This window comes from Oryctolagus cuniculus, chromosome 13, assembly GCF_964237555.1.
Source record: "Oryctolagus cuniculus chromosome 13, mOryCun1.1, whole genome shotgun sequence".
Taxonomy (NCBI): Eukaryota; Metazoa; Chordata; class Mammalia; order Lagomorpha; family Leporidae; genus Oryctolagus; species Oryctolagus cuniculus.
In genome coordinates this window covers 101273699-101288076 of record NC_091444.1, presented here as the reverse complement: position 1 = coordinate 101288076, position 14378 = coordinate 101273699, and the positions used below count along the sequence as shown (strand labels likewise).

Genomic DNA, 14378 nt, shown 5'->3' with positions numbered 1-14378 from the left:
CATGTCTCCACCAGTTTTGCAAGGGATTCCTGCGCCCTCCATGCTCAGAAACTGCCTTCCCTGGCCACAGACCCTTCTGATGCTGAAGTGGCCCCTCCACGACCTCCAACGCCCTCTGTCCACTTCCGCCTCCCCGCCGGGTCCTCCTGGGTAGAATTCCTTCAACGCCAGCTACCTTCTGTGGCTCTCCCCACGCCCGCAGCTTCCTTGACCCTCCCTCGCTTCACCAGGGCTCTGAGCTCGGCAGTCTTCCGGGCTTCTCAAAGCAGAAGTCAGGATGCTGGGGGTTGCTTGCAGCTCAGGACACCAGGAAAGCTCCCTGGGCCGTGGGTGCTCCCCCTCTCCCATCACGACATCGGCCTGTTTCCTGGCTGGTTGCAGCCTCACTTGCATCTCACTTCTCAGCAAACTCAGCCTCGCTGTCCACGCCTACTGTACTCGATGCTCTAGTGGCCCTGAAGCGGGATGGCTGCAAGGATCTTTGACTCTGCCTCTCCCTCCCACTGCCTCCTCCCAAACCCATCCTTCCCACTGCCTCCAGAGTGGTCTTGACAACCAGACCCTGGCAGCAGCACACTCACAGCCCCTCCCTGGCAGGCGCAGCTGGATCAGAAGTGAGGCAGCCGGGACACAGACCTGCACCCATGTAGGATGCTTTTGTCACAGGCAGCGGCTTTACTCACAACGCCAGAACGCCAGCCCCTGAATGACTATTTTTTAATTAAAAAACAAAAAATTTATTTATTTGAGAGGCAGAGAGAGTGAGCGAGTGAGAGTGCTCTCATCTGCTAATTCACTCCCCAAAAGCCCACAACAACCCTGGCTGGGACGAGGCCAAAGTCAAGGGCTGGGAACTCAAGGTCAGTCTCCCATGTGGGTGGCAGAGTCCAGTGACTTGAGCCATGACTGCAGGACCTCCCAGCAGGGTCACACTGATGGGAAGCCGGAGTTGGGTACCAAACCCAGGACACTCCAATGTGACATGACTATGGCTCAATCAGCATCCTTCTTTAAGATCTATTATATTAATGTGAAAGGCAGAGTAACAGAGAAAAAGAGAGACAGAGAGAGAGATCTCCCATCCTCTGGTTGGCTCCCCAAATGGCTACAATGGGCAGGGCTGGACCAGGCTGAAGCCAGGAGCCTGGAACTCCATCCTAGTCTTCCACAAGGGTCTGGGGCATCCTCTGCTACTTTCCCAGGTGCATTATCAGGGAGCTGGACCAGAAACAGAGCAGCTGGGCCGCCAACCAGCACTCTGAAGTGGATGCCGGCATCGCAAGTGGAGGCTTAACCTGCTACACCACAACACCGGCCCCTTAACAGACACCTTAACCAGGCCACTCACTCACTTACCCCGGAACTGAATTTTTTTTAAGGGGAAACGTGAGACCACTGTGGTAAAAGAATCACTGTTACCTTCTTACACTTCAACACGCATCACTAAGAGGAAAAATATATCCAGTTAGAAATACTTTAGAAACGACACTTAACCCAGAGCTGGCCTCTTAGAGACCAAGACTTACGGCACCTCGGACTCTCGTGGACACACTCCTAACAGGTGTCAAGATGACAGGGACTGGTAGTGCTTCGCGGCAAACATCACGCGTAGGTAAACCCAAGACGGCTGTGACACACAGGGACATCGGCCAGCAGGCCGTGTTGGTGGAGAACAAAGCACGATGGCTTTGGGATAAATTCCAAAGTCCCTGGCCTGGGTGACGCGGCCCCTTCCCACCTCTTCAGGGGACACCACACCATCCTCCCAGCACAGGGTCCACACCCACCTGAGAAGCCACACAGCCCACCCATCTGTGCCACATCCTGGCTGTTCCCCGCTCAGAGCCGGATTCCTTCTTTCTTCTCGCTCACTAAGTCCCTAACCATCCCTCGAGCCTCAACTGACTTCAGTTCCCCTACAAACCCTCTCTGGACAGGTCTCTGATGCCCAGCCCCTAGCCTGGCAGTGTGCAGGGGGCGGGGCAGCCATCATACCCAGGGCAGAACCCAGCGACATCTGCCCCTCAACTTGAGGGGTCTGGCGCCTCGGAGGGAGCAGAAGGGAGGCACGGGGTCTCCTGGTGTCTGGGCTGAGCCTGAGCCGGTGGTACCAGGGGCAAACAATCTAGTTAGTGGGTAGATTTTTTTTTTTTTTTTTTGACAGGCAGAGTGGACAGTGAGAGAGAGAGACAGAGAGAAAGATCTTCCTTTGCCGTTGTTTCACCCTCCAATGGCCGCCACGGCCAGCGCGCTGCAGCTGGCACACCGCGCTGATCCGAAGGCAGGAGCCAGGCGCTTCTCCTGGTCTCCCATGGGGTGCAGGGCCCAAGCACTTGGGCCATCCTCCACTGCACTCCCGGGCCACAGCAGAGAGCTGGCCTGGAAGGGGAGCAACTGGGACAGAATCCGGCGCCCTGACCGGGACTAGAACCCGGTGTGCCAGCGCCGCTAGGTGGAGGATTAGCCTATTGAGCCACGGTGCCGGCCATAGTGGGTAGATTTTTAACAATGACAAAAAAAAGAGGTACATTACTTTTCAAATTAAAAAAAAAAAATCCCTCTCCCAGATAGTCTAAATCAATGCATCCATGGAATCTGTCTGGACTTTCTCTCCTGACTTCTCATCCCCAAGGTCATCTCCAAGATGCTGGCTCGAGCAACCCACCGGCGAGCCAGCTCCACTGTCCCACAGCAAACCCGGGCAGGCGCAGCGCTGCTGGGCTCACGGGCACAGTGAAATGCGAGGCTGCTAGGGCGAGCCGGGTCCTGGGCCAAACCTCTCCCTCCCAGATGTCACCGGGCTCTGAGTCTTCAGAGCAGCCGGAGATGGACAGAGGGTGATATGCCCTGTTTAGGTCATTATCAGTTGAAAAATAGAGGATTTCCACCTGCCCTCACGCAGTAGCACATTACAGGGCACAGCCACAGAGGACGCCCCTCCGGTGGGGATGGGGCCAAGGATCGGACCTTACGCAGGAGCACGGTGTGACAGAGCTGAGAAGCCCTGCAGCCCCAGCCAGGAGTGAGGGGCAAGCATGGCCCAGCCCAGCAGAACAGGGTCCTCTGTGGGGGGCCGTGCACCTGCCAAGGCAGAAAGGCCTGATGAGCTTAGGACAAGGAGGAAGCTGGTGATTCCACAAGACCAAACCCCTCTGCGTTGTGTCCTAGCAGGGCGGGGCGTGTGGCCTCCACCTGGGCACTCGGGCTCTGACTCCTCCAGCGCAGGTAGTAACTTGCAGATGCACACGGGGGCAGGGGCTGCAGATGGGAGTTGGGGAGTGGGGGAGAAGTTCTGAAAAGTGAAGCCTAAGAGCATGGGGGGGGGGGGCGGACAGAACGACGAGGGGTGGGACTGGCTTTGTGCTGCTTGTGACGCTGCCCGCGTCCCATATCAGAGCCCCCACTGAGTCCCAGCTGCTCCGCTTCCAATCCAGCTCCCTGCTAATGCACCCAGGAAGACAGTGGAAGACAGCCCAAGTCTTGGCTGCTGTACTTCCACTCCAGCTCTCTGCTATGGCCTGGGAGATGAGAGAGTGAGAGATGGCCCAAGAGCTTGGGCCCCTGCACCCACCTGCGAGACCTGGAAGAAGCTCCTGGCTCCTGGCTTCGGATCGGCACAGCTCTGGCTGTTGAGGCCATTGGGGAGTGAACCAGCGGATGGAAGACCTCTCTCTCTCTCTCTCTCTCTCTCTCTCTCTCTGTAACTCTGCCTCTCAAATAAAGTAACTTTTTTAAAAAAAATTATCTTTCTTTTTTGAAAAGATTTATTTATTTGAAAGGCCGGGCCAATCCAAAGCCAGGAGCCAGGAGCTTCCTCCTGGCCTCCCAAGAGGGTGCAGGGCCCAAGCACCTGGGCCACCTTCCAAACATCGCCACGTTCCTACCTCTGAAACCATGACTGACCTGAAGACAGAGATTTGCCTCTGCTTTGTGGGCGGCTGTTAACATCCAGAGCCTAGAGCCGTGCCTAGGATACAGTAAGCACTCAATAAATATTTGTTGCTTGAAGAGTATATATTCCGGGAGCCGGCGTCGTGGTGAATGGGGTCCAGCTGCCACCTGTGACACTGGCATTCCATATGGGCGCCAAGTCCCAGCTGCTCCACCCCCATCATGCTCCCTGCTAGTGCCCCCGGGAAAGCAGCGCAAGATGGCCCAAGGGCTTGGGCCCCTGCATGAACATGGGAGACCCAGAAGAAACTCCTGGCTCCTGGCTTTGGACTGGCCCAGCCCTGGCCATTGTAGCCATCTGGGGAGTGAATCAGAGGATGGAAGCACTCTCTCTCTCTCTCTCTCTCTCTCTAACTCTTTCAAATAAACACATCTTTAAAAAAAAGAACATATATTCTGCAGTGCCCACGCCAACACTCTGAGGGTTCCCCCAAGGTCAGGGGCTCCCCGTTTACGGGATCTGAAAGCTTGCCAGCTTTGCAGAGACTGCTCCCAGGCCCCAGGCGAGTTTGCCTCCTTTCCAAATACGTCTTGGGGAAAGTTTTCCTCGGGAAGCTGTGTCTGATTTCAATAGAGGGTCTGCTTGGGGAAAAAAAAAAAAAAGCTGTGTCTGCATTCTAATCCAGGCTTGGCACCCACCACGCACATGCGGTGCCCGGGGGACCCCCGTGCGCGCAGCACACAGCTTGCGAGCCTCCGCGGGAGGCTCAGCATCCGGACCAGCCGTGAAGGCCCTCGGTGACGCCGTGTGACCATGGCCAAGTGGGCTCGTTCAGCCCTTTGTCCTCAGAAACACAATACCGCCTTCTATACCAGCAAGCATTTGTTCAAACCCTCGGGGGGCAGTGCAGGATATGAAAATTACAGTAATCTAATCTCGTGCAGGAAGAAGTATGCATCACCATGACATGGTGACGGAGGCCAGGCCTGGCCGAGGCCAGGGGTCCACAGGGGAGGCTCCCCGGGGGGGGCTGTGGACCAAACATCCAGGCCTGCCACACTCAGGTCTGCATCGCCAGGAGGAGGAGAAGCGGAGAGGGGGCCAGGATCTCAGGGCCACGCTTTCACACTTGGCCCCTGGCAAGCATGCAAGTCTCTCGCAGCCTGGGTTTTGCTGTACCCGACCGATTTCCACGGCTGAACATCTGAGGTTCCTTGCGGGTAGGAACCAAGGGCCTGCGGCATCACCGGCGTCTGGAAGCCTGCATCCTCAGCGAGCGAAAACAACAGGAGGAGCACAGGGCGGGCAGGGGCGACCGCACCCCCGAGCCCACAGCCCCGCAATGCAGGCTCCTGCAGGAAGCTGGCCTCTCTGAGCTCCCGCCTGCACCCCCCACCCCCAGAAGCCGCAGCCCAGTGCACCGGGGAGCGACGGTCAAGCCCGCAGCTCCAGCCTCGTACCACACAGCTGTGTTCAATTTTCCGTCCTTGGGGTTTCAAAAGGAACATTTATTCTAGGGCCAGGATTCTCAAGTTTTATGGTTATACAACTCCCTCCCAGGGCCAAAGAATGTTTGAAAAGTTCTGAAATAGGCAAAAAAAAAAAAAATCAGGAGAAGAATCCAGATGAAATGAAATTAAAAAAAATGAAGACCCATTCGTATGTACAGCCTGTGGCTTGGTCGTATTAAACCTTCTGTCGGCTTTATACAAGCAGAGGTGTGAGTGTGGGTGAGAGAGAGGGAGAGAGGGAGGGAGGGAGGGAGGGAGAGAGAGAGAGAGGGAGGGGGAGAGAGGGGGGTAGAGAGAGAGGGAGGGAGGGAGAGAGAGGGAGAGAGAGGGAGGGGGAGAGAAGGGGTAGAGAGAGAGAGAGGGAGGGAGGGAGAGGGAGAGGGAAGGAGGGAGAGGGAGGGAGAGAGAGGAAGGGGGGAGAGAGAGGGAGAGAAAAGGAGAGGGGGGAGAGAGAGAGGGAGGGAGGGAGAGAGAGGGAGAGAAAAGGAGAGGGGGGAGAGAGAGAGGGAGGGAGGGAGAGAGAGGGAAAGGGAGAGAGAGAGGAAAAGAGAGAGGGGGAGGGGGAGAGAGAGGGAGAGAAGGGAGAGAGAGAGAAGGAGAGAGAGAGAGAGCAGGTGAAAAAGCAGAAGTACAAAGGTACATTTAGTCCCGCAGTTTCTGTTTCCTGCCCTTTGAAACAGGACCTACAGCTTAAATTGCATTTTAATAAACAATCACAAAGACATCCCTTTCCGATGCTTCTATGCCTGTCTGTTTTTCCTATTTAACAAGCTGGACACCCCCTGGTTTTTTGGTAGTGAGACAGAAGTTTAAAAAAAAATCTGTATTTTTCCTTAAGAAGTCTAGCGGCCTTTTTTTTTAATTGAAATGCTCTAAGCTAATTCATGATCAACATCCAAAAATCACTGCCGGGAGTCGGGAGGGGACATTCAAACAACACAACCACTACGGACAAAAGGCTGAGCCGCACCCCCAGCCCAGGGAACGCCAGCCAGATGTCAAAACACACTCTCTTACCCGCGGTCCTGGGCTCCTCTCTGTTCATGTCACCTGCAGTCCCACATCCCAAAGGCTCCGTCTGCACCAACGCACAAACAACCTTTCCTTTGGACTCAAGTCTCCGCGGGGCTGCCTGCCCATGCACACACACCCAGCGGATCTGACACACCAGGCCAAACCCAGGCCTGCGACACAGTGCACACCACCCACATTAGAAGCCTGGCCCCAGCCCAAGACAAACAAGACATTTCTGAGAGACAAAGTAATTTGCACAGATCCACCCGGAGCGGCAAGACGGACTGAGTCCCGCTCCTCGAAATGACCAGCAGAGCTGCTTGGGGCACCTGCTGCCCTTCGTCCCAGTCTCTGAAAGCGATCAGAAGACGAGGTGAACTGACCTGGCCCGGCCCACTTCCTGTAGAGCAATGGCCACACGCTCCGGTCAAGAGGCGGTTGGTCCCGAGCGCAGGAAACCAAGCTCCTTCTCTTGGGCACCTGCTCCCCCATCGCCCCCGTATCTGAAAACACCACTTTCTCTCGCTGCTCTCGAATCAAGAGAGCAGAAGGGCCCTTGGCACTGTCTGGCGGCCAAGGTAACAGGTTGAAGTCCAAAGGATTCCTCCCGGATAATGGCTCTACTTCCCCCAGGGTTCCAAGTCGCTCCAGTCAGTTTCGGTTCTGAACCCGGGGCACAGGACAGCTGGAAAAACAGCAGCAACAACAACAAACAGGATGCTAAACCAGGCCTTCTCTGAAGTGGAGGTTCGGCACGGATGACAGTCTGGCTTCTAACCGAGCCAGGCGGACACACCACGAAATAGCATTTTCTCATAATGATGATTTTTAAAAGCCTGCGGCCCCAGCTGCTGAAGCTTGGGGTGCTCTTCTCAGAATAAGACTTTAAGATTTACTTATTTATTTGAAAGGCCAAGGGGTTCTGGGGGTAGGGGACGAGGTGGGGGGGGGGGGCTTCTACCCACTGGTTCACTCCCCTAAAGGCCACAATGGCTGGGGCTGGGCCAGGCTGAAGCCAAGAGTTTGGAACTCCACCCGGGGTCTCCCATGTGGGTGGCAGGGGCCCCAACACTTGGACATCTTCCACTGCTTTCCTAGGCACATTAGCAGGGAGCTGGATCAGAAGTGGAGCAACCAGGATTCAAACCAGCGCCCATATAGGATGCCGGCATCACAGGAGGTGGCTTAACTCACTGTGCCACAACACCAGCCAAGAATGAGAATGTTTGGATGAAAGCAATACTGAAAACTCCAGTCCTCAAACCCCCCAATACATGCTTACTACATACAATAAAATATAACCCAGCAACTATAAGCACACGTATTAAAACACGCTCAGACACTCAAGAAATACTCTTACAATGACCCTTTAACCAAGGTTAGAGAAACAAGAACATTCTTGAATTTCAAGCCCATTCATCCAATCATAAAACACTGGAACTTTAAACTATTTTTATGATAGGCCACTTATATTCCATACAAGTGAAGGTGCAAACTTTAGCTAACACTCAGATAGAACTTCAAAACCATGACTCACCAACAGGGGCAGGCGCATGTGTGTGGGCACACACACATCTCACACGAGAAAAATCAAACACTGCCTAGACACTCCCATGCTGTGCCATCATTATTCATGCAAAAAGCGTGTGTTTGGAACACTCCACATGGGCTGGCGAGCCCAACCAGGATCTTCCATGCAACAGAAGGGAAACATCGGTTGGGACCTACAGGAATATACATCTTAAAAGGTTGGTTTTGGGGCTGGCGCTGTGGCGCAGTGGGTTAACGCCCTGGTCTGAAGTGCTGGCATCCCTTATGGGCGCCAGTTCTAGTCCTGGCTGCTCCTCTTCCAATCCAGCTCTCTGCTATAGCCTGGGATAGCAGTAGAGGATGGCCCAAGTCCTTGGGACCCTGTACCCACGTGGGAGACCCGGAAGAAGCTCCTGGCTCCTGGCTTCGGATCAGCACAGCTCTGGCCTTGTGGCCAATTGGGGAGTGAACCATCAGACGGAAGACCTCTCTCTCTCTCTCTGCCTCTCCTCTCTCTGTATAACTCTGACTTTCAAATGAATAAATAAATCTTTTTTAAAAAAGAAAAAGGCTGGTTTTAGGGACTGGCATCCCACATCCTCATATCGGAGAACTGGTTTGAGTCCTGGCATCTCTGCTTGCACTCCAGCTCCCTGCTAATGCACCTGGGAAGGCAGCACATGAAGGCCCAAATCCTTGGGCCCCTGCCACCCACCTGCCAGTTGCAGGGGCCTGGTTTTGGCCTGACCCAGATCCAGCTGTTGCAGCCATTTGGAGAGTGAACCAGCAGATAGAAGATATCTCTTTCTGTGTCTCTGTCTATGTGTGTCTCTCCCTCTCTGTGTCACTCTGCCTTTTAAATGAATAAATCCTTTCAAAAAGTTATTTTTCCATAAGTTAAGTCAGTATGGAAGCCCAGGGAAAGAAGGTGTGAATATAAATGGTAGAATCCATGGCCAACATACCCTGAAGTTTCTCCATAGTATATACCACAAGCATGCCTGCATGTGTGTCTGCCTGTGTCTACACATGTGTGTGCGTTGTTGTGTGTACATGTGTGTAAGTGTCTGTATGTGCACATGCATGTGTGTATGCCTGAGCCTACACATGTGTGTGTTGTTGTGCACATGTGTGTATATGCCTGCACGTGCACATGCATGTATGTCTGCCTGAGCCTACACATGTGTGTGCATTGTTGTGCACATGTGTGTATGTGTCTGTATGTGCACATGCATGTGTGTGTCTGGGTCTACACATGTGTGTGCATTGTTGTGTGCACATGTGTGTGTCTGCATGTGCACATGCATGTGTGTGCCTGAGTCTACACACATGTGTGTGCATTGTTGTGTGCACGTGTGTGTGTCTGCATGTGCACATGCATGTGTGTATGCCTGAGTCTACACGTGTGTGTGCATTGTTGTGCACATGTGTGTATGTGTCTGCACGTGCACGTGCATGTATGTATGCCTGAGTCTACATGTGTGTATGTGTCTGCACGTGCACATGCATGTGTGTCTGCCTGAGCCTACACATGTGTGTGCGTTGTTGTGTGCACATGTGTGTGTCTGCATGTGCACATGCATGCGTGTATGCCTGAGTCTACACATGTGTGTATGTGTCTGTATGTGCACATGTGTGTGTGTGTGCCTGAGTCTACACATGTGTGTTAACACCAACCCTGGGGGGCAGCAGTGATGGAAGACCTGGATTAAGTTCCTGGCTCCTGGAACCTGGGCCAGGACTGGCCATTGCGGACTTTGGGGGAGTGAACCAGTGGACGGGAACTCTTTCTCTCTCTCTTCTCCTGCTCCATTATGTCCACAGCAGTATTCTGCACTCTCAATGCTGGCCCTTCCCGTAAAACAAAAGCAAAATATCCTCCTGCTCCGGTCTTTCTCCTGCTGAGAAGTTGCCCGAGGTCAGTTTAGGGCTCACTCTACGTCCCTCCTGTCTTCACTTCCTACATCTCAGCCATCGCCCAGTGCTGACAGCTTAAGATCCACAGGGCCTGTCCTTTGTGGTAGGGACAACAGATCTGTTGATACATGAGTCACAGATATACGAAAGCTTTATTGATCTGTTAGTCATATACCATGTAACTCACTAGGCAAAGCGTGCAACTCCGTGGTGTTTAGAACAGTCACAGAGTTTTACAACCATTATCAAACCAACTCAGACATCTGCATCGCCCAAACAGCAGCCACAGGCCACGGTCACAGCCAACTCTGCCCTCCGCACTCCAGTTCTAGGCAGCCACCAGCTTACTTCCTGTCTCTGTGGATTTAACTGTAGTGGAAATTTCACAAACAAGGAATTGTACGTGGTGTTGCATATATCAATATTCATTCCTTTTGTAGAATTGCATAATATTCCACTGAATGGATACATTTTATTTATCCATTCCTCAGCTGGTGGATATTTGAGCTTTTTCCAGTTTTGGGGTAGTATAAGTAACACTGCAATAAAATTTGTGTTTCTGTAGGGAGTTAGGTTTTCATTCCTCTTATGTATATACCCAGGAGTAGCTATGCAGTCATGGGTTATAGAAGATAACTCGGTGTTTAACTCTTTAATTGCTTTTTTCATTCTGCTTGAAAGGCAAAGAGACAGAGACACAAAGAGAGAGAGATCTCCCACTCACTGGTTTACCTCTCAAATGGTTGCAACAGCCAGTGCTGGGCAAGGCCAAAGCCAAGAGCCTAGAACTCCATCTGGTCTCCCACGTGGCTAACAGGGACCGAAGTATTTGAGCCATAGCCAGGGTGAGCAACAGCAGGACACTGGCTCAGAGGAGGAGCAGGGGGCAGCGCTGTGGCACAGTGGGTTAAACTGACATCTGCAGTGCCTGCATCCCACAGGGGCACCAGTTCCTGTCGCAGCTGCTCCATTTCCAATCCAGCTCTCTGCTATGGCCTGGGAAAGCAGCGGAGGGTGGCCCAAGTGCTTCGGCCCCTGCACCCATCTGGGAGACCGGGAAGCTCTTGGCTCCTGGTTTTGGCCTGGCCAAGTCCAGCTGTTGTGGCCAATTGGGGAGTGAACCAACAGATGGAAGACCTTTCTCTCTCTCTCTCTCTTTGCCTCTCCTCTCTGTGTGTAACTCTTTCAAATAAATAAGTAAATCCTTTTTTTTTTTTTTTTTAAAGTGGGTAACTCATTGCTGGCATCATTGGCATTCCCTGATGGTGAATGATGTGCAAAATCTTATCATAGCTCTGTGGCCTTTAGCATATGTTCTTTGGATAAGTATCTATTCAGATTCATTGCCCCTTTTTAATACTGTTCTATTTTTATTAGTCATAAAAGGTCTATTATAGATATGATCCCTTATCACATACATGATTCACCACCACCTCCTACCACACTGGTAGCCGTCTTTTCCAGCCCGTGAATATGCAAAACTGCTTCATCTTGATGAACTTCAATTTCTGTATTTTACTTTGGTTGCTTGTATACTTGGTGTCCCATCCGAAAAGCCACACCCAATTCAATGCCCTTAGATGTATACCCCTGCTTTCCTCTAAAAGTTTTAAGTTTTTAACTATTACGTTTATGCTTCTGATCCATTCTGAGTTAATTCTTGCACATGGTGTGAGGTAGGGGTCCAAAATCATCTTTTGCATGTGGCTATCTGGCTGCCCCTACAATTTGTGGAACACACTACTCTCTCTCTCCATTCAATTCTCTTGGTACATTTGTCAAAAACCAACTGACCACAAGTATGTGGGTTTAATTCCTAGACGCTTACCTTCATTCCAGGTGCCAATACCACAGTACCAATATGTGTGTGTCTTTATATACATACTGTTATGTGCTAGCACTACACACACAAGGGGACTTCGAAGACTTCGTGGAAGTGGAAGTAAAAGATATTTATTCTGGTGCAAAACAACTCTGACCTCCATGCACAGTGTTTTCATAACACACAGTTTGCATGGCATTTTTAACTACTTTTAATGCCATTATCAGGTTGCTTAGACTGCCATAGCTTTGTAGTAAATTTTTACACTGGAGGCTTAGCCTTCCTATTTCATTGTTCTTCAGAATACTTGTGCCTATTCTGGGTCCCTTGGGTTCCGTATTAATTTCAGAACCAGTTTGTCAATTTCTGCATTGAGTCTGTTGATCAGTTTGGGCACCCTTGCTATTTTGATGATAATAAGTCTAATCTAACATGCTGGATGTTTATCCATTTAATTATGCCTTCTTTAATGTCTTTCCAATTCTAAAAGCGCACATTTTACATTACTCTGAAGTTTATTCCTATGTATTTTATTCTTTTTCATGCTATTATGAAAAGAATCATCTTAAAATTTTAAAATTTCATTTCAGATTATTCATTGCAAGTGTATAGAAACATATGTATACTCTATATATAGTATCCTACAATCAAGAAAAATTCATCAGTTCTAATAGACTGCTTAGTCAATTCCTGAGGATCTTCTATATACAGAATCATGCCATCTGCAAACAGTAATAGATTTAGCGTTTTCTTCCCAATCTGGAAGCCTCTTAGTTCATTTTCTTGTGCAGTTACCCTGTCTAGAACCGTCGGCAAAATACAGTGTTACCTAGGGATCTCCAAAGACAGAGAACCAATAGGATGGATGGACGGATGGACAGACGTATTTCCTGTGCCTCTTTGTCCCACCCAGACCCCCAGCCTGCTGGGTGGGGCCCGCTACACTGAGGGCAGACCTTCCCCACCCATCCGCCGACTCACCCACCAGCCTCCTCCAGACACAAGCTCCCAGATGCACATAGGAACCGCGATGTATCAGCTCTCCGGGAATGCCCTAAGCCAAACGCACCTCCTCCAACACTGAACGCAGGTCCTCCGAGCGGACGCCTCGGCTCTGCTCTTGCGGGAAGAGCTCCCAGCAACTCTTCATCAAGTCTATGCCAGCTGCGGCCCCTTCACGGTGTCCTCGTCGGGCTGCACTTACCTTCTGCCCTTGGGTTTTGCTTGCTTGCTTTCTAACTTGGAAGGGTACTGGAGTTTGGCAAATGCTTCCTCTGCTGTGGCGTGACGTCCCTGCACCAAGGGCTCCCCTCCCTTTCTCCCCTAGACAGGTTCACCAGTCCCTGCTCAATTCCTCCCCATCTCTTCCCCGGTGAGTTAGCGACAGAACTGTCAGAGCACTCGGCCAGGGCAGGCATTCGGCTTCACCGTGATGATGCCTTTCGGGTGCAGGCATCCCACACTGGAGTGCTGGGTTCCATCCCCAGCTCTGCCCCCACTCCAGCCTTCAGCTAATGCAAACCCTGGGAGGTAGCAGTGAGGGCTTGAGTAAGTGGGTTCCTGACACCCACAGACCCCAGCCCTGGCCATCTTCTGCTTTCCCAGACCATTAGTAGAGAGCTGGATCAGAAATGGAGCAGCCGGGACTAGAACCAGCGCCCATACGGGATGCCAGCACTGCAGGCAGCAGCTTTTACCCACTATGCCATAGCGCCGGCCTCTCAAATCGATTTTATAAAAGCCCTCAGCCACTGTGTTCCATGCACAGCATCTAATGACACCAGTGTAGAGCGTAGTCATCATTTTAGTCCTCACAGCAATGCAAGGCAAGTGCTATAGCCGCCATTTCACAGATGAGGAACCGGAAAGGGAGGTCACGTGTTCTGCCCCAGGTCACCCCGCGGGCGTGGGTCAGAGCCACGAGTAAAACCCAAGCCAGCACCTGCAGGGGCCATTCTCTTAAACCCTTGCCGTCTCGCCTCTCCGTAATTACCCTTGCTGACGGGTTCACTTACTCATTAGCTACACACAAGCTCTGCCTGCATCCCCAGCATCTGAGCCCATGCACCGGCTACAGTTCAACATACACCGTACAAGCAAAGGCAGAACTGGCCCCGAGATGTGCCCTGGTGGGGGACACCCGTGGGCCCTCTGGTGAGCATGGCTGGGTACACACACCCACGGAGATTCACAAGGCTCATTAGTCCGGAGGGAGCTTGCCACACAGTAACCCAACGTTTGCCAGGCTCACTGGGGTGCAGACCCATATTGCAACCCCTCTCCACCTGCCTTAAGACTCTAGGGAACACACTCTGGGAGATGCTGGCCCACAAAGGCAGGTCAGACTGCACAGAGCTCCCTGAAGGCTGCTTCTGCTACTACTTCGGTGGCTGGCTCTCCTGCTAAGCCTCATGGGTAGGATGCCCACGACTCACACAGAAGTGCCTGGGTTCAGTTTCCAGCGCCGGCTCCTGACTCCAGCTTCCCCACTGGTAGGCGGCGACGATGGCTCATGCCAGCGGGTCCCCATGCCACTCATGCAAAGACCTGCATTGGGTTCCGGCTCCTGGCCCTAGCGCCAGCCCAGGCCTGGACACGGAAGGCATTTGGGGAGGGAACCAGCAGATGGGAGCTGTCTCTCTCTGTATCTTTCTCTGTCTCTCTCTGCTTCTCAAATAAATAAAACTGTTTC

General features: G+C 52.2%; 1 protein-coding gene across 16 annotated transcripts in view; it reads right to left on the bottom strand.

Moving 5' to 3' along the window:
- Window positions 1-14378, bottom strand: part of SVIL (supervillin) — a 202420-nt gene that overhangs the window by 135529 nt on the left and 52513 nt on the right. For 9 of the 16 annotated variants that reach the window (XR_011381724.1, XM_051821600.2, XM_051821602.2 and 6 more), the window contains exon 1: window positions 6801-7055. The exons of 6 other annotated variants lie outside the window; for them this stretch is intronic. Coding sequence is in view for 9 of the 10 variants with exons in the window: in XM_051821600.2 (XP_051677560.2) it covers window positions 6801-6909 (109 nt within the window). In the remaining variant the exon portion in view is untranslated. Of the gene's footprint in view, window positions 1-6420; window positions 6573-6800; window positions 7056-14378 lie in introns of those variants that run through there. One more of the 16 variants, XM_051821603.2, reaches the window with a different exon arrangement.